The sequence below is a fragment of the Mustela nigripes genome, chromosome 7 (assembly GCF_022355385.1).
Source record: "Mustela nigripes isolate SB6536 chromosome 7, MUSNIG.SB6536, whole genome shotgun sequence".
NCBI lineage: Eukaryota > Metazoa > Chordata > Mammalia > Carnivora > Mustelidae > Mustela > Mustela nigripes.
Window position 1 is genome coordinate 20,023,180 of NC_081563.1, and position 20,147 is coordinate 20,043,326.

A 20,147-nucleotide genomic window follows, 5' to 3' on the forward strand; every position below is an offset into this window, starting at 1 on the left:
CAGGCCCCGGGGTCCGCTGGCCATGCCGAGCAACTCTCCTTCACAGGCATTTTGCTCTTATTGATGACAAGCAGTTTCGGGAGATTTGGCTGATGAACGAAGAGGAGGCAAAGGATCTGATCAGCAGAGCCTTTGCTGTAGACAGGATCATTCACACCCATCACCTGGGGCTCCCCTGGACGGCACCGGATTTCTGGTTCCTGAGGAATGTGGGACCGATCTCTCAGCAGCCGCGGAAGTCTGCCGCGCAGATCTTAGAGGAGGTGCTGATGCAAGCAGGTGACTGGAACGGCTTCCTAGAGCCCCAGAGCCCCCGAGCCTCCGGCCGGTCCCGACCATCAGGTCAACCCATTCATTTCAAAGACGAGCACGCTGAAGTCCAGAGAAAGGGAGGAGGTCTCGTAGCTGGAAGGCCCATCGTTGTGGCTTCTAAGTCTCTAAGTTAATTGACAGCTTTACCCTCTTCCCTGTATTATAATCTGGTAGTTCGATCTAGAAGCTCGATCAGATTCAGGTTCGGTTTGGTTTTGCTGAGTACATTGTCGTGTACCTCCACTGAGAGAAACTAATGGCGGGTTGTCTCTCTCTCTTTGGGCGGTTGGCAGCCATTGGTAGTCATTGTCTAAGATCCATTCATTGCCTTAGGGGTTGCAAAATGGCGATATTCTACATTCTATCATATGTCTTCGCGTAGTAGCTAGAACACTTCTGGAAACAGAATCTTCCCCTCATCAGCTATTTGTTACCCTGAGGCACAGTTCATACAGGAAAAACAGATGTTGTTCTTTCTCTCTTTACTAGTTTTCAAAGTAAATGGCTGGGTCTCTTAGCATTTTCCAAAGGTGGCCAGTAACATTTTATAAAATAAGTATCATTGGCCACCTGGGTGGTGCCGTCGGTTAAGTGTCCGATTCTTGGTTTCTGCTCAGGTGGTGACCTCGGTTTGTGAGATCCAGTCCCACGTGGGACTGTGCTCAGCTTGGAGTCTGCTTGAGTTTCTCTCTCTTTTCTCCCCCATCCCTCCCCACCATACACTCCCTCTCAAATATATAAATTAATTAATAAAAACATACCATTATGGACCCATTGGATTTAAACAAATTTGATGTGTTTTGTTTACTGCCCTTATTCTTACAGGTGCTCACGTTGTCCCTCTGGCTGGTGGGGGTCTCTTCCTGTTGGCTTCTGGGTCCTTTTGACACAACCTCAGTAGTCATCGATAGCTTCCAGGCTTTCCAGAATGACCCAGTTTCCAGTCTCACATTATAACATTCCTGCTTCAAGTTTGTAATCAGCCATTTCTCAAGGTCAAGGCGACCTGGTTCTTTTAAAGGGAATGGTATTTTAAAGCCATAGTCTGGGAGCTGGAGTGCACATTAGTTGGAATAGATCGATTTTTAGGGCTTCCTAATGGATGAGCATAGGGTGTAGAATTACATTTTCACCATAAAATTAATCACGTGTTCCTTCCAACACTTCCTCATCATCGGGATGCCAGAATTTTTACTTAAACTTATCAAGGTATATCTCATTTCTTCTAACTTGAAAATCTTGGTGCACAGTGACTCCAAAATAATTACTTGTTGTTTTCCCCACAGCCACAGAACAGTTGCAGAATGAAGTATCCACTGGGCACTAACAAAACGATTATGAAAGATTGTTTGAACTTTTTTGAAGTTCTTTTTACTCTTAGGACACATTCCACTAGGGATGTACAGACAGAGTGTGGTCTTTTATTTATTTTAAATTTTATTTTATTATTTATTTTTTAAAAGATTTTGTTTGAGAGAGATAGAGAGCTGGGGGAGGGGCAGAGGGAGAGGGACAAAGCAGAGCCCGTACTGAGCGAGGAGCTGGACACTGGGCTCCATCTCACAACCCTAAGAACATATCTGAAACTAAGAGTCAGATGCTTAACCGAGTCACCCAGCCACCACCCACTCCCATTGGTGTCTTTTACTTTATTTTTATTTTATTTTTTTAAAAGATTTTATTTATTTATTTGAGAGAGAGAGTGATCGAGAGAGAGCACGAGCAGAGGGGAGGAGCAAAGGGAGAGGGAGAAGCAGACTTATCTGCGGAGCAGGGAGACTGACACGGGGCTGGATCCCAGGATCCTGGGATCGTGACCTGAGCCAAAGGCAGACCCTTAACCGACTGAACCACCCAGGTGCCCCGACTGGTGCCTTTTAAAGCCACTTAGAATTGTTTCTATTTGGTTATGTCACCAAGCGAATACATACTTAGGTCTTTTTGTTTTGTTTTACTTTTGATTGTTAGGGATTGCTTTTTTACAATTTAATTTTGTTTTTATAGTTATGTAAAATAGTTCCATCCTTCCAAAATCAAATGTATAAAACAAGGTATACTGGAGGAAATGTAGTCTTACCCTCCCCACTCTATTTTTATCCTTTTCCTGTAGGTAACTACCTAAAAATGTATGGTTTATTTTTCCATTGCTTTTACAAACAAATGTGTATATATATTTGTTTTTATTTATACAGACCTGCTTTCTTAATGAAAAGCATATGTTTTTCTCCATTTTGCTTTTTTCACTTACGAAGTATCCTAGAGATCAGTCTATGGTAGTAAGAGGGCACGTTTTTCATGCCGTTTTTGTTTGGTATTCCTTTGTGTGACCACACTATAACTTACTCAGATATGGTCTGTTGGTGGCCACTTGGAATATTTCCAGGTTTTGGTCTGTTTGTTTTTGCTTTTATAAACATTGCTGCAATAAATAGCTGTGTGCGTTTGTGTCTGCATATTTTTGTGAACATAAATTTGTGAATTTTTGGGATAGATCCTTAAAAGTAGGACTGCTGGCTCAAAGGGTAAAGGCCTCTGTAATTCGGCCAGATCCTGCTCCATACCGACGGGACCATTTTGCACTTCCACCAGCAAGATGTGTCTTATACTTTTCAAAATATCTTCATTTATATTGTCTCCTTTTATCTTTCAAACAACTGGTAAAGCCTGGTAGGACAATTTTTTAGGACTATTTCCAGATGAGGGATATACAGTATAAAACATTTTTAAATTTCTAATTTTAATTAGGAAAATGTTTGGCTCTTGCTATTAGGGTACCAGTTCTTGCTAAGAAGTGAGGCTGTCCCCTGGACCGTGGTTTCATTGGCAGCTTCTGATCTGTGGCCGGTTTAGAAACCACCTAGCAGATGTGCTAGATTGTTCTCTAATGTGAGAATAAACAGGTGCAAACTCTCCCTTCCACTTCCTGGTCATGGCGGGCTTTTGAGTATGATGTTGGCATAGAGATGAAATTTAGAACAGCAAAGCGTTGTAGGATGACAGAGTTCTCCTGCTAGTCTCGTATCCAACCAACTGCCAGCCTCCCTGATTTTGCCACACTAGGCTTTCTTTGGCTAATGAGACTCCATAGGACCTTAAAGAGGTTTATAATGGGTAAATTTTCTCAAGGAAAGCTGTTTGTTGCTCAAAGTCAACAAAATCAAGCAAGGATCTCCCTTTTCTCCTGCTTCTCTCTTCTCTCTGCCCCGTCTGCAGACGAGGAGGGGACGGAGGAGGCCGCCTCGGAAGCAAAGTCTTACCTCGACCTGCCAAAGCAAATTTCCCCGAGGACCACCAGAAAGATCCTGATGCTTCTGTGTGATGAGTCGGTGAGGCTGGCCACGTGGGGCTGTGCTGGAAGGACCCCTGGCCCCCGTGTCCGATGCGCTGCTACTGCCCAGGCTGGCCGGGCCGGATGCGGCCTGGATGCAGGAGGCCACGAGCATTGAGCAGCAGAGCTGGGGCCATTCACAGACAGGCCCAGCCTCAGAGCTGCCCCCAGCTGGCAAAGGGGTCCTCCCTTCGTGGGTTAGCAAGGTGTGGGCCAAGTTGGCCCACGGGCTCCTGCTAATTAAAAAAAAAAAAAGCTGATTCTGCAAGAGAAGTGGTGCCCGTCTCACCTGGGTGAGCCCACCTGCCGAGTAGCGTGGCCACAGCTGACTATGGATCTCCACAGTGACTATGGCTTCACTCTGGGAACTCGGTCTGTGATTTCTCGGGGTGTGTCCGGCTCCGGATATCTCTGCGGCATGTTAGCCAGACCCACGGGATTTCGTGTCAAGGGTGCTGGAGCTGGCTCAGCTGGGAGTTGAGATGTTCCAGCAATATGACTGGTGCACAAGCCCATATTTCTGAGATGAGTCCTAGAGCTGCAGCCAGGACTGGCAGCCTCCCATCCCCTAGGGACACTTCCCTTTGGCCAAGAATCGGCTTTTGCCCCTGAGGGCGGCTCCTGCTGGGAGAGGCAATGGGGCAGGTGCTGCTCTCTCTCACCGGCTTGCTGCCAATGGCCGCCTCCCCCCGCAGCCCTCCCCCAGGCCTTCCCAGCTCTGAGTGGGGGAGGGTGCCCAGTGTCCCCCCTGCCGCCATGTCCCCCCCCCCACCGCCCCCCATCTCAGGGCCTGCTGTCCTGGTCTCCGGATACTGGAGGGCCAGCCTCTGAGCGAAGCGACTTTGGGCGGGTGAGGATCTGTGACTGGATCAGGTATAGGTTGCTCTGGGGGACTTAGAAGTTTGCCCAGGGGCTGGGGGTGAGGTGAGCCTGCACCCTTCTGAGGTGGGAGGAACTAAAGCCATGACGAGAACTGGCCTGGTGTCCAGGAAGGGCTCATCCCCAGGGCCCTGCTCTGTGGAGTCATTGCTGACAGTTACAGAGAGGTAGGCTGCAGAGCTGGCACTCATTTCGGAAACCCGTCTCTGACTGGAGATGTCATCTTCCTTCTCAGGGTTTCCTCATAGAGAGCAAGCTGCTGAGCCTTCTCCTTCCCCTGGAGAAGAACGAATGCTATCTGCTGAGGCTGGACGCCATCTTCTCGGTGGGTCCCGCTGGGCCGAGTTGATGGGGTGGGGGCCGCGTTCTAAGCCGGCCTCCTCTTTTTTTCCAACATTGCCCTGGCCCTGGGAAGAGATATGGGTCTCCGGGCTTCTCTGGGCTCTCTGTCACCTCCTTCCCTTTCCTCGTTCTCCATGCCACAGATTGGCCACGGAGTCTCCCAGCCCTGACCCTTCCTCTACTAGCTTCTCTCTCACGGCCTGGCTCTCAGCCTGCAGGTTCTCCCCTACACCCCTGAACTCGGATGTGTGTCCAGCCTCCTCTAGCGTTCTCATACCCACCAGGCCTGTACAGAGCTGTTCGTGACTCTGAGCGCTGTTTCTCTGCTCAGATGTGATCTCATTGAGCTTCCCCAGTGTCGAGTGGCCTCACTCTGGGCCGTGGCAGGTGCTGGGGAGCTCGGGGGACAAGTCAAACCTCCAGCTCTTAGGAGCAGAGGGTCTGTTAACTCTCCCAGGCGGTGGACTTCTTGCTGTGGTGTTTGAGCAATACTCCTGTTTCTCCCCAGGCCCTTGGAATTGAAAGTGAGGACGACTTATATAAACTGGTGAACTTCTTCCTCAAATACCGAGTTTATCATTCACCCTCTGGTCAGGTAACGTGAAGTGCAATAAAAGAGAGATGTTTGAAATTCTGGAAGCCCCCAGAGGACATAGCTGCCTTTGTATAATCCTTCCGGAGAAACAGTGAGGGTTTTGTGTCAGAGATAGCTAACGTAGTGTTCCCGGTCTTATTACTATTTCTGTTTGCAAAGGAAAGAATGACGGAGGATGGGAGTCTGTTCTCACACTAAGGCCCAAGGTGTCTATTCCTGGGCCCTTCCTCAAAGCCAGGCTTCAGCCCCTGGGAGCCCTGGGCCCATCAAGTTCTGAATATTTTGATCCTTACCACTTTCCTACAAAGCAAGGCCCATCTGTAATACTCATCTTGATTGTAATGCACTATTCTAAAGAAGCCACCATGTTAAAAAATATTATAAAGTTTTAACTTAAAAATTAAAAACTTGAATTAAAAATATGTTTCGTACTGCTGGCTCCAGGGTGAGTATCCTGATATGCTTCTGAGAAGAATTGGCAGGGTGAACAAAACCCAGAGGCCATAAAGAGGGAAAAATAGGATGGATTTGACTATGTGAAACAAAGCAAAACAAAACAAACACAACCCTGCGGGGCAAAAATCACTAAAAGCAAAATTAAGATAAAGATGACAGCTGGGGTGGGGGTGGGGAATGTTTTTAACTCCTACCACAGTTAAGGGCCTATTTCTTTGATATATAAAGAACTCAAATAAACCAATAAGAAAATGACCAACAACTCAGTGAAATGGACGAGGGATATGAACAAAAATCTCCTATAAGAGGCAATATGAGTAGCTTCTAAACATATGAGAAGACAACCAGGCTTCTTATAATAAGAGAAGTGAGAATGAAAACTGTTCTAAATTCCATCTGCACCCGTCACGTAGGCAAAACTCTGCGAGTTTGATAGCATCTAGTGACGGCCCGGGCGTGGGAACCAGACATGCACCTGTCACTGCTAATGAGCCGGTTGTCGCAGCCTCCGCGGAGGGCAGCACAAACACTGACCCCAGCAGTTCTTCCTCTGGGATTTTGCTCTGCAGCTCTGTCTCAATACGACGAAAGCACGTGCTTATTGTAGCTCATGGGTTTCAGCACCGCTCGAAATGGGAAAAGATTTCGAACAACCTACAATTCCATCATGAAGGGATTGATTTCCTCATCAGTGGTGCATCGAGACAGCGGAATGCTATGCACCAGGAACAAAACAAAACAAAACAAAAAATCAAGGAAGCTCTTTACACATTTTTTTTACGTGAAAATATCGGTTTATCGGTATGTGAAAAATGCCAAGCGCAGAACTGGGTCTGCCGCAGATGATTATTTGTGTGAAAACGCGAGGGAAGGCTTTGCTTGTACGGACAGAGGATTTCTCTGGAAGGAGGGTAAGACATTGATGACGTTGGTTTGCCTGTGGGTGGTGAACGGAATGAACCACGAGGATGAACTACGAGGAGGAGGAAGACTTTTTTAAATTAAAAAATTTAAAGGTAGTTTGTGATTTTTGATTCAAAACGATAAATATATATGTGATGTCAGCTTTATGAATATCAGTAAAATGAATGCCCATGAGTCTCGATTTAGAAATAGGAGGTTATCGCTGTTTTGAAGCCCCCGCGTGCCTCTCCCTGACCCCACCCCCCTCTCGTCCTCTCTTGCCGCTCACGGCTCCTTCCTTCCTGTAAATGTGTCTTTGCATCTTTTCTGTAACCTACTGTGAATTCTTCTCCTTTTTCTGTCTTCAGACACTCATGCTTGCTCTGCACCCCCAGTCCACAGCCACCCTTGCGTGTTTCTCCAGCTCAACCCCTGGCATCTGTCACCCCCATAGGAGCAAACAAGCCTGATGTCGGGACAGGAGCCGGGAGAGCAGATAGACCTCGAGGAGCAGAAGGAGGAAAGCCTCGTGGAAGGGGAGCCGGAAGAGAAGGAGGCCCCCCCTTCTCGCAGGCTCATCCACCCCAATGATGTCCTCAAGATCCTGGAGGCCTTCGTCATGGGTCTGAAGAAACCCAAGTACGATGCTGGAGGGTTTTCCTGAGGCCCAGGAGAGCGGGCTGGAACCTGGGCAGGAAGGAAAGGATGTGGCGGAGGGCTGGAGGAACCCGTGGGCACGCGTGATTTGCATTTTCTCATGCCTCATTCATTCGGCGGTCAGTCACGGGGTCTGCTGTGTGTAGGTCGCACCTTGTCATCCGGACAATGACCAGAATGTAACAATTGTCACACTGCTCACAGGAAGCAGTGGCAACGCCATCTGGCATATCCGAGAGGGCTTTAGACACCCAGACTGGGTTTTCTGAGGTGGATAAAGTGGGGGAAAGGGCATTTCAGGGTGTCACAGTGTGGGGAAAGGTGTGTTCGAGAATCATGACAGAGAGGTGTGGCTGCTGTCAGGGTGTTCCCTGGGAAGTGTGGCTGGTGGGCGGGGAGCCAGGCCAGATCTTGAATTGCCTTGTCTGCTGTGCCCAAGACCTTTGACTTGGCCTTGATGGGACTGGAGCCAGACCACGGTTTTGAGGAGTGGGGCAGCCATGGGTAGGCCTTTTTTTTTTTTTTTTTTTTTAAAGATTTTATTTGTCAGAGAGAGAGAGAGAGAGATTGAGCACAAAGAGGGAGAAGCCCAAAGAGGGAGAATGGCAGGCAGCGGGAGAAGCATGGAGTCTGGGATCATGACTTGAGCGGAAGGCTGATGCTTAACCCACTGAACCAGCTGGGCATCCCTAGGCTTGCATTGAAAGATCCCTTTGGTGGCAGGGAGGGAGGTGATGTTGGCTACAGGAGAGCAACTGAGGGCTTGTCCCAGTGGAGGTGATGATATCTTGGATCAAGGCTATCCTCAAGGGGAAGGCGAATTTTGAGGGGGGTTTGAGATGCGTTAGTGAAAAAAATGGGCAGGATGGAATGCCAGTGAGGTCATCTGGCTGAGAGAAGGGGGTGGATAGAACTCCAGTGATGCTGTCACAAAGGCGACAGTGGCACCAGGAATCGGGAACGTTGATGATAGTCACGTGCCTTTTCTGAGACTCTGCCATAAACCGATAGGCTGGTGTAGGCGAGTGGGTAGGTGGGCGGTGGGAAAGCGAGAGTGTGAGGGGTGGGCGCCGAGGCTGGCACCACGTGGGGGCCCAGGGGTGCCAGGTGCAGACGAGGCCACTGCCGCTCTCGACCTTCAGGGACTCTCAGGCACCAGTGAAGATGAAGTATGTGCGAGATAACTTGAAGGACTCGGAGTACTGGGAGGCCCTGACCACGGTTATCCCTGACGCCACGCAGAACCTCTGGGACGCCCTGTACACAGCCCTGGAGAAATACCAGTGAGTGCGAGTGCGCATGGCATGGCACAGGAGAAGGCGGAGGCCAGGCAGTCGCTGGGGAAGGGTCCCACTTGCCAGGGCCTCATCTGCCTCCCTGGCTTGGAGAGAAAAAGCTGCCTTTGGAGGGAAACCTCCTGCCAAAGGGGCCTGTGGTGTTGGGTGGCTGGCCCCCGGCCCTGGGCTCCCATTCTGTTCCTGCCCGCCTGGTCAGTTCAGGGCAGGACGGTGGGTGGGTGAGGCTTCTGGGCTCCTCTTCCACCTCTAACCACAACAGAAACCCAGAGATCCCGACCCCTCCTTGGCAGAGGACGGAAGAGGAGTCAATGAGCCTCTAACCTGTTTTTCCACCCAAAGCCTCGTCCTGACCCAGAGGGCCAAGCTGCTGCTAGAGAACCGTTCCCTGGAGCAGCAGAACACTGAGCTCCAGATGCTGCTGCAACAGTATCTAGATTCCAAGGTGGGTGGCAGGGACCCTCCGAGGAGGGCAGGCAGGAGGCTGAGGGAGGCCGTGGGACTCCTCTTAGGAGATGAGTTTCTTCCCTCACCAGAAGCAAAGGAGCACTGAGATGTGACATAAAATATGAACAGTCGTGCCTCAGGTTGGGACAGAATTATCAGCCAATGGAGAGGACATTGCTCCAAGTCTCCTCCAGGTCGTCTGGGCTATAATAGGGCCCCTCTGATGCCACGGTCTTTGGTGCCCGCTGCTTGCTGGACCATTCTCAGAGACAGGGCCAAAGCCCGCCATAGTGTCCCAGGCCACAGGGCCCTACCTTATGAAATTTCCCCTTTCTCGTACCCCTCTGTGAAGTTGATAGGGTACAAGTGATTCTCGCAACAAGGAGAATCAAAATCGGGAGACTCTGTGACATGCCCAGAGCCCTGGGCCCTTCCCACCCTGCTGGCCCAGGTTGTCCGGCCTGGGATATGACGTGGTTAGAAGACACTCCAGCCGGGACAGATATTCTCTGGTCCCCACTCTTGATCATGCCGGTGACGGTTGGGGCAATTTCCCCGTGGCCAGCGGGAGAAGGAATCTCAATGTCTCTGCTTCAAAGGGTAGAGTCCGTTCGTCACACAGTGGCTGGCTCTGCCACTGTGGCACTGAGGCCGTGGGCCAGGACCAGTCTTGACACACTGGGCTGAGGGCAGGTCCTCTGTCACCAGTGTGGGAGAAGTGACTGAGGTGACTGAGGCCACAGCCACAAGCCAGGGAACTGGGAGTGTGGCCCCGCCATGGTTTCAGGCCCCAGGCCACACCTGAACGGAGGCTGTGGTAAGCCTTGGTGTCGTGATGGCCTCTCTGCCAGTGACAGGCCTCAGAGGGCTGTGTGGCCCACACTTTCGTCAGTGCTGCTGCCCTAGGAGGGTGGGGAGGGAAGGGCAGGGCTAGACCCGGGGGGGGGGGGGTTGCACAGGTGAGGGGCGGACGGAAGATTTGAGAGAGTGACTCAGAGCAGGAGGCTCAGAAGGTCACCAAAGGTTGTTAGCTGGCGGGAACAGAAGCCAGACCAGAAGTCGCAGGACTTCTCTGAAGGCAGGCAGCCTGGCGGCTTTCGCTAGCGTTCAGAAGCACTTGGGGAGGAAATGCTTGCAGAGACTTGGAGGCTAAGGAGAGCCCACGGGTGCGAAGGAGGAGGGCCCTGGGAGAAGTGTAATGACCTCTCCGCTTTCGTTTCCAGATAAACTCTGAACTGCAAGTTCCACCAACTCAGGTGCTCCGGGTCCCTACGCAGTAGAGCTGAGCCTCCGAAGGCTGCCGTGTCAGGCTGTATGCTGGGGCGGGGGCAGGACCCAGAGCTGCCCCTGGCACGTTCCCCCTGAGGACCTGCCTGGGACCACTCTGAGTCTCCCGGGCTGCCGGGATAGGGCCCGGCAAACTAAGGCAACATGAGCCGGTACCCATACTGCCATCACCATTAAAGTCTTTAAAAAGTTGTGGCTGAATCTCTTTGAAGAGCTCAGGTCCTGTGACATACTAGGCCACCTCAGACTGGGCCAGAATAGGTCGGTCACTGTGGGACTGGGCCTAGGCCAAGGGCATGGGACCCCCTTCTTGCATCTGGGGGCAGTTGGCTGGAGGCTGGAACTTTGGGGCCTTTGTGGGGTCTTTTTTTTTTCTTTCTTTCTTTCTTTCTTTCTTTTTTTTTTAAAGTAGGCTCCATGTCCAGTGTAGAGCTTGGTGTAGGACTTGAACTCATGACCCTGAGATGAGACCTGAGCTGAGTTGGAGGCTTAAGCAACTGAGCCTCCCACGTGCCCTGGGCTCCTGTAGACTCTTCAGCCTTCACACTGTCCTTGGGCCTGCAGGACCCTTTTGGTGAGCTTTTGGGATCCCTGGTTCCCCGTGGTATAGTGTGAGGCTCTTCCCATGGGCAGCCTGGGCAGGTGGCCCAGTGCCTTCAGCCCTCCTTGAACCCTGGGCCATGAGACTATCCAAAGGGGAAGAGGTGGAGGGGTCTAGCTGGTGCTGAGTCTGCCAGCATCAGAGGGCTCACCGACCCTGTGCCCCTATTCTGGTCCCCCCACTTGGCCCAGTGCTGGTCAGCTCAGTGTTTAATTCCTTTTATTAAGAGACAAACCACCACTCAAGAAAGGAACAGCCAACGGAAACCCAACTCTCACTGCAAGCACCACCTCCCAGCCTGGCCTCCATGAGTGCCGGGCAGGGCGGATGGGCACGGGGTGGGGTACCGGGGTTCACCCTTGCTGCGCCTCATCTAGGCTTCTGAGCACTGGACTGCACAGAGGAAGCTCTGGGAAGCGATCAAAACCCACAGGCAGGGCAGGGTGTGGCTCGCGAACCCACCACGGCAGCTCCCTGGGCAGCAGGAGGAGCCACTGTGGAGGGCCACAGGGCGGAAGCAGCCGCCTCCACACCCTTGGTGGGACGGGTCTGGCCCACGAGTGCAGAACAGAGAGGGGTGGTGTGGCCTCGCTCACAGGATGCTGTGGGGGAGGGAGGGTGGTGCTTTTTGCTTATTCATTCTTTTCATAGCTCTGAGCACTGGCTAATTCTCAGTCAATTCCATTAAAGCTTTATTCCTCCCCTGGAAGGCTTGGGGGAAGGTCAGGGGTGGCCATAGGGAGCCAAGGGTGCTTCAGCCAAGGAGGGGCAGGACCCCACTCTTTCCCACCCTTCCCACCCCACAGGCAGGGACCAGATGGGTGGCCCTGGGCAAGCAGCAGGCCTGGGGGGGAGGTGGGATGATGAGAGGGGCGGGGTCACCGGCCCAGCAGCAGGCTTCTGGGACCTGAGGCCACAGGGGTGGACACTGGGCTCCCCAGGGTGAGGAGGGGCAGAGGCTCGGCCCAGGAGAGGAGTGGCCAGGCAGGAGTGGCCGCCTGGCTGAGGGCTTCACGCCCCGAGGAGCTTCTTGACCATGTAGCCGGGGAGGCTGTAGAGGAAGAGCGCCAGCATGAGCAGCCCCAGCAGGGCCAGCACTATCTTGATGATGAGCCACTTGTAGCGCGTGCAGATGAGGTACTTGATGGACTTGAGGGGATTGAGGAACCAGACGAAGGCGGTGTCAGGCCGGCTGGGGGTTGTGGGGGGGACAGGTCGTCAGGTAGTGGGTCTGCCCGGGGACACCCGGTGCCCTCAGCGCTTCTGGACCCCCACAGGCCCTGGTCCCGAAAGCACTGACTGGAGTCAGGGTTCACGCCCTTTCTAAGTACCAGTTTTGCTTCTTACGTGCTGGCGGTGGGGGGTTCTCTGTGGGACCCCCTGGCACCTGGGCCCCTCCCAAGGCCGAGAGACTTTCCAGCAGTCCCAGCCGTCAACCTTCTCCCCCCACCCCTGACACTTGCTCAGTAGGGAAGGGGCCGCCACCGGGGCTGCTCCCTGTCTGAGCTCCGGGGCTGCCCCACATGGTCTCTGGGAAACCAGCGTGTCTCAGCCTCACCCCCTTCCTGGGGAACATGAGCATCTGTCCCCACTGGGCCCTGCTGAGGCTCTGAGGAGCCTCTGTGGGACGCCTACCACTCGCTTCCCCACCTCTCACCCGGCCTCCCGGCCAGGAGGGCCGGCTAAGCTTTCCCTTCTGCAGTCAGTGTTACAGCACAGTAGGTTTTATAAGAGGTCAGATAGAACATTCAAGTACTGAATAGGCTTTTTCAAACTCCTGTCCCAGTGATCCCCTGAGGACGCAGACCGCGCTCTCCAGAGCCTTCGGGGCAGAGTGGGGCTCCGGTGCAGGGCACCTAGTTTCCTGGCCCCTGTCTGAGCCTCAGTTTCCTTACATGCACAGCAGGGTTAAACTCCGACCCTGCCTCTGGGGCTGGCAAAGGGCGGAGAGAGACAGTGCACACGTTGGGCTAGGTGGCTAAGCTGAGGGGCCAGGATGGAGAGCCTCCCGGCCGGTTCCCTTAGGCTCTGGGTGGGGAGGTCCAAGCTGGTGGGAGCTAGTGAGGGCTTGCTGGTTAATTCTGGCCAAACTTTTCCCTGTCCCCCCTCCACATGCCAACTGCTTTCTGCCAGTGGCACCGGGTTAGAGGCTGGCTGGCTGTCACCACGATAGGAAGCGGTGTCCTGCCCAGAACAGCGAGCTGGTCATTTGAAAACTGGGCTGGGTCCTAGCTCTAATCTGCTCGGTGACCTTAAGCAAGTTGTTGGGCCTCTCTGGCCTAATACGCACTCAAGGACAGCAGTTGTTTTGGTTCTGAGAGCCTGTGGGACCGTGGGAGACGGCTTGGAAGTTGCCCTGTGTGTGTGTGTCACGCGCTGCCGAACTCCACAGCCCGGACCCCAGAGAAAGAAGTGAGGAGTACCAGAGCCAGTAGGATGTCAGGCTCAGGCCCCAGGGCCTTCTCAGCCAAGCAACCGGGCACCAGGTAGAGGAAGAGGGCGAGGAGGGGGAGCAGCAGCGCTAGCTGCAGCAGTTGGAGGCCCAGCCTGCGGTGTGTGTGTCCCAGGTTCAAGAACCTGAAGCGCGGGTCTGGTAGGCTGGAGCCGCAAGAGGGCAGAGGGAGCATGGAGCAAGGGCACAGGGGGCGAAGGCTCAGGCTGTGGCAGGACCTCGCCACCGGGGGGCGCCCCTGAGCTGAGTGTGGGCACTTCTGGGCGCCTCCCCGCCATCAGGGCTGCTGGGGACCCCACACCCCACCGCTGCAACTGCTAGCTTCTGGCAAAAACTAGGAAGACCATTTTACTGTGCGAAATGGGGCCTTCCCTGGGAGAGGTGCCGCTTTCCTGCAAAGGTAGCCTGTGCTTTGGTTCAGAGGGAGAGGTGGATTGGGGGGGGGGGGCGGGGAAGCAGAAAGGGGGGAGCCCAGAGGTGCATGCTTAGCAGGAGCAAGAAGACAAGGTTCCAGCCCCTCCTTCCTATTCCTGTGGCCCCAAGGACCAGTGTTGGGGGTGGGGGAGCAGGCAGCACACTCACTTGGGTTTCTCTAGGGGGTCAGGTTCATTGCGGGCCAGGCCCACAGGATTCTTCTCTGCCTCCTCGGCTGTCAGCAGATGCAACTCTGCCTCCACCTTGCCCTGCAGAAAGGAACAGAAGGATCCCAGTGCCCAGGAGGGGTACTGGGCCCTCAGCACCCTAGCCAGGCCCAGCCCTGCCCTCTGCCCAAGCCACAGTGGTCCGCACCGTCAGCTCGAACTCGTCATTCTCATTGCGGGCCAGAAGGGGCCACCAGCCTTTGACGCGCTTCTGCTTGAAGATGGAAACCAGGGGCACGTCCACCTCCCCCGTGGCCATCTCCATGGTGCACTGCTTGGCCGTCTTTGCGCCCCGGGGAAACCGGTTCAGGTCCAGCTCGATGGCCCCTATGGCAGCCTCAGAGTCAGCTCCGATGGGCCGGGTTGGGTTGACCCTCCCCAGGGTGGGCTCCCCCCACCTCAGCCTCCTCCTCCCCACCCGCTCCGTTCCCCAGCCCTGCACCCAGGAAGTCATCCGCGGAGAAGTGGTCGGCGTCCCAGATCTGCAGGGTGAGCCTTGCGGGGATCTTGTACTCTGTCTCATCCCAGGAGAACATGGACTCCTTCTTGGAGATGACGATCTTTTCCTCAGCAGCCAGGTAGTCGAAGGGGAACAGGTAGCGCCAGTTGAAGTTGCCCTCGCCAGTGAGGGAGTGATAGTGGACATCCGTGTCCTGCTTGTCCTCCTGCTGGCCCTTCAGCCACCTGTCCGGTGTCATCGGCTTTAGACCTGTGGCCGCCCGCAGGGAGCCCCCTCCCTCTTCTCCTGCCTCCCAGGAAGATGGGTTCACCCAGCCCAGCGTGCCTCCCAACCCACCTCCGCCGTCCCAGTCAGGGACCTTCTCACCCACCCCCGCACAAAAATGTCACTGGACTTCTCCCCAGTGAAGAAGTCGTCGTCCTCCAGGACCACCTCGTCTGTGTTCCACACGATGACCCGGAGCTCGTACCTGGGCAGGGGAGAGGCTGGCTTGCAGTCCGGGGCTGCCGGCTGCCCCAGGGTCTTGGATTAGATGGGGCAGGTAACCAAGGGGAGTTCTGGGGACTTGGGGTGAGCATGGGTCTGGGCCAGGTTGGGGTGGAGAGAGCTGATTCAGGGAAGGGGGCGAGGAGGGGGAGTTGAGAGGACAGGGGGATGGTGGGGCCCCGGATGAGGGAGAGAGGGTCACCAGCCAGCATGGCTGCTGTGAAGAGACCTCTAGGAGAAGCCTGTCTGGCCGGCCCGCCAGGGCCGAGAGCACTTTGGTGCACACTCCTGGACGGAGGCTGGCCCAGGGCCAGGAGGGGCAGGGGCCGCTGCTGGGGCTCCTGAGCATGATCCCAGTCTCCAGAGGCCAAAAGACATCCAGTTCTAACACATGTGCATATTGAAGCCCAGCAACTGGCTGTGGACACCCATGCAATCTGGTTTCCTTTATGTCCTTGTCCCCAAAGAGGATATTTTCCCCTTGAAGTAAAATTGTCATTGCAAATTGGTGGTTACATTTCAGCCATTAGGAGAGAGGTTGAGTCACCCCCTCCATGTCACTTGGAGTGTGGCTCTCCCTGGAGTTATGTCATACCTGGACTATAAATCCTGGGTGACACAGTGGGGTGATGTGTCCCCTAGTGGCCGTCCCAGGAACAGCACCCTTGTCACCTCACACCTGGAGGCTATTCCAGGCAGAATTTTAAACAATTAAGAATTTAAATATCGCCATCTTGAAATAAGCATGAGTGTGGGGCCTGTGCTACTTCCCCACCCCTGCAGTCGGCTCTGGTTCCAGGCACCCAGGGTGTCAGAACTGGCAGCAACTCCATCCTGCCATTTTACAGATGGCAAAACTGAGGACCAGGCAGGCAATGTGACCTGGCCAGGGTCAAGTGGGAGAGGCAGGCAGTTTGGCCTCCCTCCTGCATATCTCCTCAGCGGGGGTTTTAAATAAAACCTGGCAGAGCTTAGTGACAGCCTGGAGTGGGGACAACACAGAGCAGGCTCAGGGGTGGTGGCCGCTGTGAGGATGGCAATCCACTGGAGGGCGCCAGCGAGTGCACAGCGCCTTTCGGACTCTGGGACTGCACCCAGGGGTGTGGCTCTGCCAGGGCCAAGAGGGCCCATCCAGGGCCAGCCCCACTGAGGGCTCCAGGGGTTGGGTTGCTCTGTTCCCCCTCCCCCACCAGGCCACAGGGGAAGCACCACTGACGAAGGTGATGTGGGTGATCTGAGCCTGGGGCCCCTACAGGAGGGAAGACTGTGGAGGGGTGGAGAGGGGTGAGGATGGGAAGGAAGTAGGTGCTGGGCTGCAGAAGCTCACTTCTTGGGCTTCCGGGGGGAGATGTCCAGAGGTGTCCCGGGGGCCGGCATGTCCATGGGGAACATGTCCACCCACAGCTCCAGGCGGCCCTGCGGAGAAGGGGGGAGCGTGGCTGATCTACCCACAGGCTCCCCCACTGCCCAGGAAGGCCAGCTCTCTCCTCTGCCGCCTCCCCACCCCCACCCGCACCCCTCAACCTATGTTCCCTAAGGACCCAGTTCCTCCATTTTTATCCTGAGATGCCGGAATTCCTACATCACCAATAGCCAATCCCATCTTCTAGGGGAGGCAGTCCAGGGCTGCCCGGGAGCTCATGTTACTCTCACTCAAAGCACTCTGGCCCCTGGAGTCACTGTAAGTAGCCACGGTGGGGCCAGATTTTTGGGAATGTGGCGACCAGTATGAGGATTCTACAGACTCCGGTTGGGACTCCCCGATCCTAGATACTAAAGAACCTCAGATCTTGGCCCGTGAGGGTCACCTGCTCGATGCCGGGCTTGTCAGGGTTGAGCAGCGGCCGAGTCTCCACGTGTTCGGGCACCAGACGGCAGCCCACACGGGGGATGTCCTCCCAGTGCCTCAGGGCACACAGCGCCACGTGCTCCTCTGTGGGCTTCCTCTGACCTGTGGGTGCGGGTGGGTCGGCTGCACACACGGCCTCAGCAGAACAAGAGACCTGTGCTGGGCTAGACTCAGGGGCACAGAGAGGCCCCGGAACCATCACCTGGCCATCTTATCTCCTTTTTACTGTTGGGGAAACTGAGGCACAGGGGAAGAACTGGCTTGCCCAAGGTCTCAGCTGCCCCTTAAAGCCTAGGAAGACCTGTGTTCTGGGGTTTGCTCTGGCTGGGAAAGCTGAGCAGAGACTCCTCCTGGGCTGGGAGAGTGGGAAGGGCAGGAATCCACTTCCCGGCCCGGCACCCCGAAGGTGGCCAGCAGTATTTCTTCAGCACACATGGTTCCCTATTCTCTGGGAGGTGCCACATGGGCAAAGGAGGGGCTCGGAGTCAGATCTGAGCCCATACCTCACTCTGCTTCTGAAGAGCTATGTGACCTCGGGCAAGTCACTGTAACACTTTGGGTTTTAGTGTCCTCATCTGCAGAGTGGGGAGAACCTTCCTACACGGCAGGAATTCTGAGAGGGAGAGGGAAGACAAGTGGGCAGGTGCTGTGCAGGATGGGAGGGCAGAGGCTGGGCAGACAGGAGTGGGACTCCAGGCTGACAGGCAGAGGGTCTAAGGAGACCCCAGTCTAGGCTTCAAGGTCCTGCCACAGGGAAGTGTGGGTTCCTCTTGGTCTCTGACTGCCCTTCCCCCACCCGGGGCTGTGTCCAGAGCCCCGTTACCATTCTCGTCCTCGATCTCAGAGGGCCCAGTGAAGACACGGTTGGACACCTTCACTCTCCCGGGGGGCCCAAAGTGGGGGCCGTCCACTTTGCTCTCCTTGCAGAGGCGGGTCAGGATCTGGCTGGGCTTCATGGGGTCCCGCCAGATATTGTAGCCGTGTCTGTGGGACGGGACACACGGGCTTCGTGGGGGCTCAGGGTGTGGCTGGGCCCATCCCCAGGTGGTAATGGGCTCCAGCCAGTTCTTTTAAGGCGGCTGCTGCCCCTTGTCAGCAAGCGGGTCCCACCTGAGACACCAGGTCTCCTGGAGGCGGATGTCTCTGACTCCAGGCTCCATGGTGTCCCAAGGATGGGCTTTTAGCCTCCCCCAGTGCAGGCCAACCCATTCCCCAACTGTGCCCTCTCCTCTGGTTCTTCGAAGACTCCCATGAGGACCCTGATAACCAGAGAACTGAGGGATGTGACCAGAGTCATGCAGCCTGTCAGCGACAGAGGCTGACCAGTCCCCAGTGGACTCTGCGGGGCAATGCCTCCTCTCCTCCCAGCCCGGGGTTCTCTCCTTGCCCTGCCTCCTCTGTCCTGGAATCCTCTGGCTCTCCCCTTGTCTTAGAATCTGTGGTCTGCCCAGAGCCTGTAGGGAAGCCGCCCTGGCCCGGGACAGAAACCATTCTAGAGCCACCTTCCCAAATCACAATCTCTGATCTTGTCTTCAGGGTCAAGGCCAGCACGAATGCCCAGCCCCGCCCCACGCACATGGAGTAGGTCTGGGCGATGCCGCAGGTGGCGCGGTGCTTGCTGTAGAAGCGGTTCTCCAGGTCGATCTTGGTTTCGCCAATGAGGTCATCGGTGCCTACCAGATCCCAATCGTACACGGCCACCGTCAGCATGGATTCCATGGGGAAGGAGGCCTCGATGTCGAAGGACCTGGCAGGGTGGGGGTTTGGAAGAGCTGGAGGTCAGGGGTGGGGTAGGGTGGGTGGGGGTGGGGCTGAGGAAGCTAGGGTGAGGTGGGGGGGGGGGGCACGTGGGACACAAGGAGCCTTACTTTCCAAAGACAGGGTTGAGTTGCTTGGAGATATAGTTCTCCTTGTCCCGGATGTCTGTCTTGCCCAGCCGGATGGCGATGTAGGGGTCAGCTTTGCCATTGATGTCTGCGGGGTGCAGGTCTGTGGCCTGTGATGGGGGAGGGGTGCTCCTGAGCAGCCTACCCACACCCCTGCTCCTCTTCCAGTGCCTCACCCCCTCCCTGATGGTCCCATGATGGCAAAGGGTGGGAGCCCTGGACCAGAGACAGGAGCCTGGCCGTGTGACCCTGGGCAAGTCACTGTCTGTCTCAGGTCTTGGCTTCCTGCTCCATAAAAGGTGGGAACTAAGGTCGCCTGGATGGCTCAGTCTGTTAAGCGTCTCCCCTTGGCTCAGGTCATGATCCCAGGGTGCAGGGATGGAGCCCCGTGTCCTGCTCTCTGCTCAGCGGGGATTCAGCTTCTCCCTCTCTCTCTGCCCCCACCCCCACTCATTCTCTCTCTCTCAAATAAATAAATAAAATCCTAAGAAAAGGAAAAAGGTGGCAACTAGACCAGGTGACCTTCCTGGTGTCTCCCAGCTGGGGCGGCCGCTTAGCAGCTGCTCAAGTTCCCCCTGGGCAGAGGGACTTGGGAGACAATGGGGAGAGGATCTGAGGGGAGTCTTACCCTGACCACATAGACTCGGACCAGCACATTGATGGGGTCATTGCTGGGGATGCCCTGGAACATGCCATAGGTGGGGTCGTAGCCGGCTTCCCGGGACACGTCCTCCGGGAGTGGCACTTTGTACACGCACAGGGAGCCCTGGGGCAAGGCAGGGGCGTCAGGGTGCAGTTCCCACAGGCACAGGGTGGCATTCAAAACTGCAGTAGGGTCTGCACCCTACTGCTCTGGGCCTTAACCCTTTAGCTGCTGGATCAGACGGAAGTTCGGGGTTCTGGAGGGAGCGCCCAGGGCAATGTTGAGGGTGGGGGGCTAGTAGCAGATGCTCTTTTTTTTTTTTTTTTATCAGCATAGAAATACTTTCATACTTTGACCGTCAGTGTAGCTGAGAGTTCCACCTGATGGTCAGCCCTGGGCTTGGGGTTTGGGGAGTGGATAAGAGCTGGCTGGGGAGGGGGTTGGCTCAGGGTTCAGGGCCCGGGCACATGTCCTTCGCCTGACCTTGAACCGGCCCACGATGCGCTCCTCCTCAGTGGAGCCATCCTCGTCGTCTCCCGTCTTGCCCCGCAGCAGGTTGAAGGTATGCAGCCAGTCCTCAAAGTTGTCGAACTCGGACTCCAGTTCCTTGGGGTACACCTGAGCCGGG

General features: G+C 55.2%; 2 protein-coding genes across 5 annotated transcripts in view; one reads left to right on the forward strand and one right to left on the reverse strand.

Moving 5' to 3' along the window:
* The window catches only part of DRC1 (dynein regulatory complex subunit 1), a 41,339-nt gene extending 30,646 nt beyond the window's left edge, over positions 1–10,693 (forward strand). The window contains exons 10-17 of one of the 2 annotated variants that reach the window (XM_059405290.1): positions 47–279; positions 3,526–3,638; positions 4,755–4,844; positions 5,370–5,456; positions 7,270–7,454; positions 8,615–8,755; positions 9,110–9,212; positions 10,438–10,693. In XM_059405290.1, the coding sequence (XP_059261273.1) occupies positions 47–279; positions 3,526–3,638; positions 4,755–4,844; positions 5,370–5,456; positions 7,270–7,454; positions 8,615–8,755; positions 9,110–9,212; positions 10,438–10,494 (1,009 nt within the window). In that variant the 3' untranslated portion in view covers positions 10,495–10,693. The remainder of the gene's footprint in view (positions 1–46; positions 280–3,525; positions 3,639–4,754; positions 4,845–5,369; positions 5,457–7,269; positions 7,455–8,614; positions 8,756–9,109; positions 9,213–10,437) is intronic. The other variant, XM_059405291.1, reaches the window with a different exon arrangement.
* Positions 10,694–12,061: 1,368 nt separating this feature from the next.
* The window catches only part of OTOF (otoferlin), a 91,236-nt gene continuing 83,150 nt past the window's right edge, over positions 12,062–20,147 (reverse strand). For all 3 annotated transcript variants that reach the window (XM_059407569.1, XM_059407567.1, XM_059407568.1), the window contains 12 exons: positions 20,003–20,137; positions 19,505–19,642; positions 18,859–18,986; positions 18,567–18,737; positions 17,814–17,974; positions 16,950–17,092; positions 16,469–16,557; positions 15,026–15,124; positions 14,638–14,879; positions 14,344–14,522; positions 14,137–14,237; positions 12,062–12,294 (listed from right to left, as the gene is read on the reverse strand). In XM_059407569.1, the coding sequence (XP_059263552.1) occupies positions 12,114–12,294; positions 14,137–14,237; positions 14,344–14,522; positions 14,638–14,879; positions 15,026–15,124; positions 16,469–16,557; positions 16,950–17,092; positions 17,814–17,974; positions 18,567–18,737; positions 18,859–18,986; positions 19,505–19,642; positions 20,003–20,137 (1,767 nt within the window). In that variant the 3' untranslated portion in view covers positions 12,062–12,113. The remainder of the gene's footprint in view (positions 12,295–14,136; positions 14,238–14,343; positions 14,523–14,637; positions 14,880–15,025; positions 15,125–16,468; positions 16,558–16,949; positions 17,093–17,813; positions 17,975–18,566; positions 18,738–18,858; positions 18,987–19,504; positions 19,643–20,002; positions 20,138–20,147) is intronic.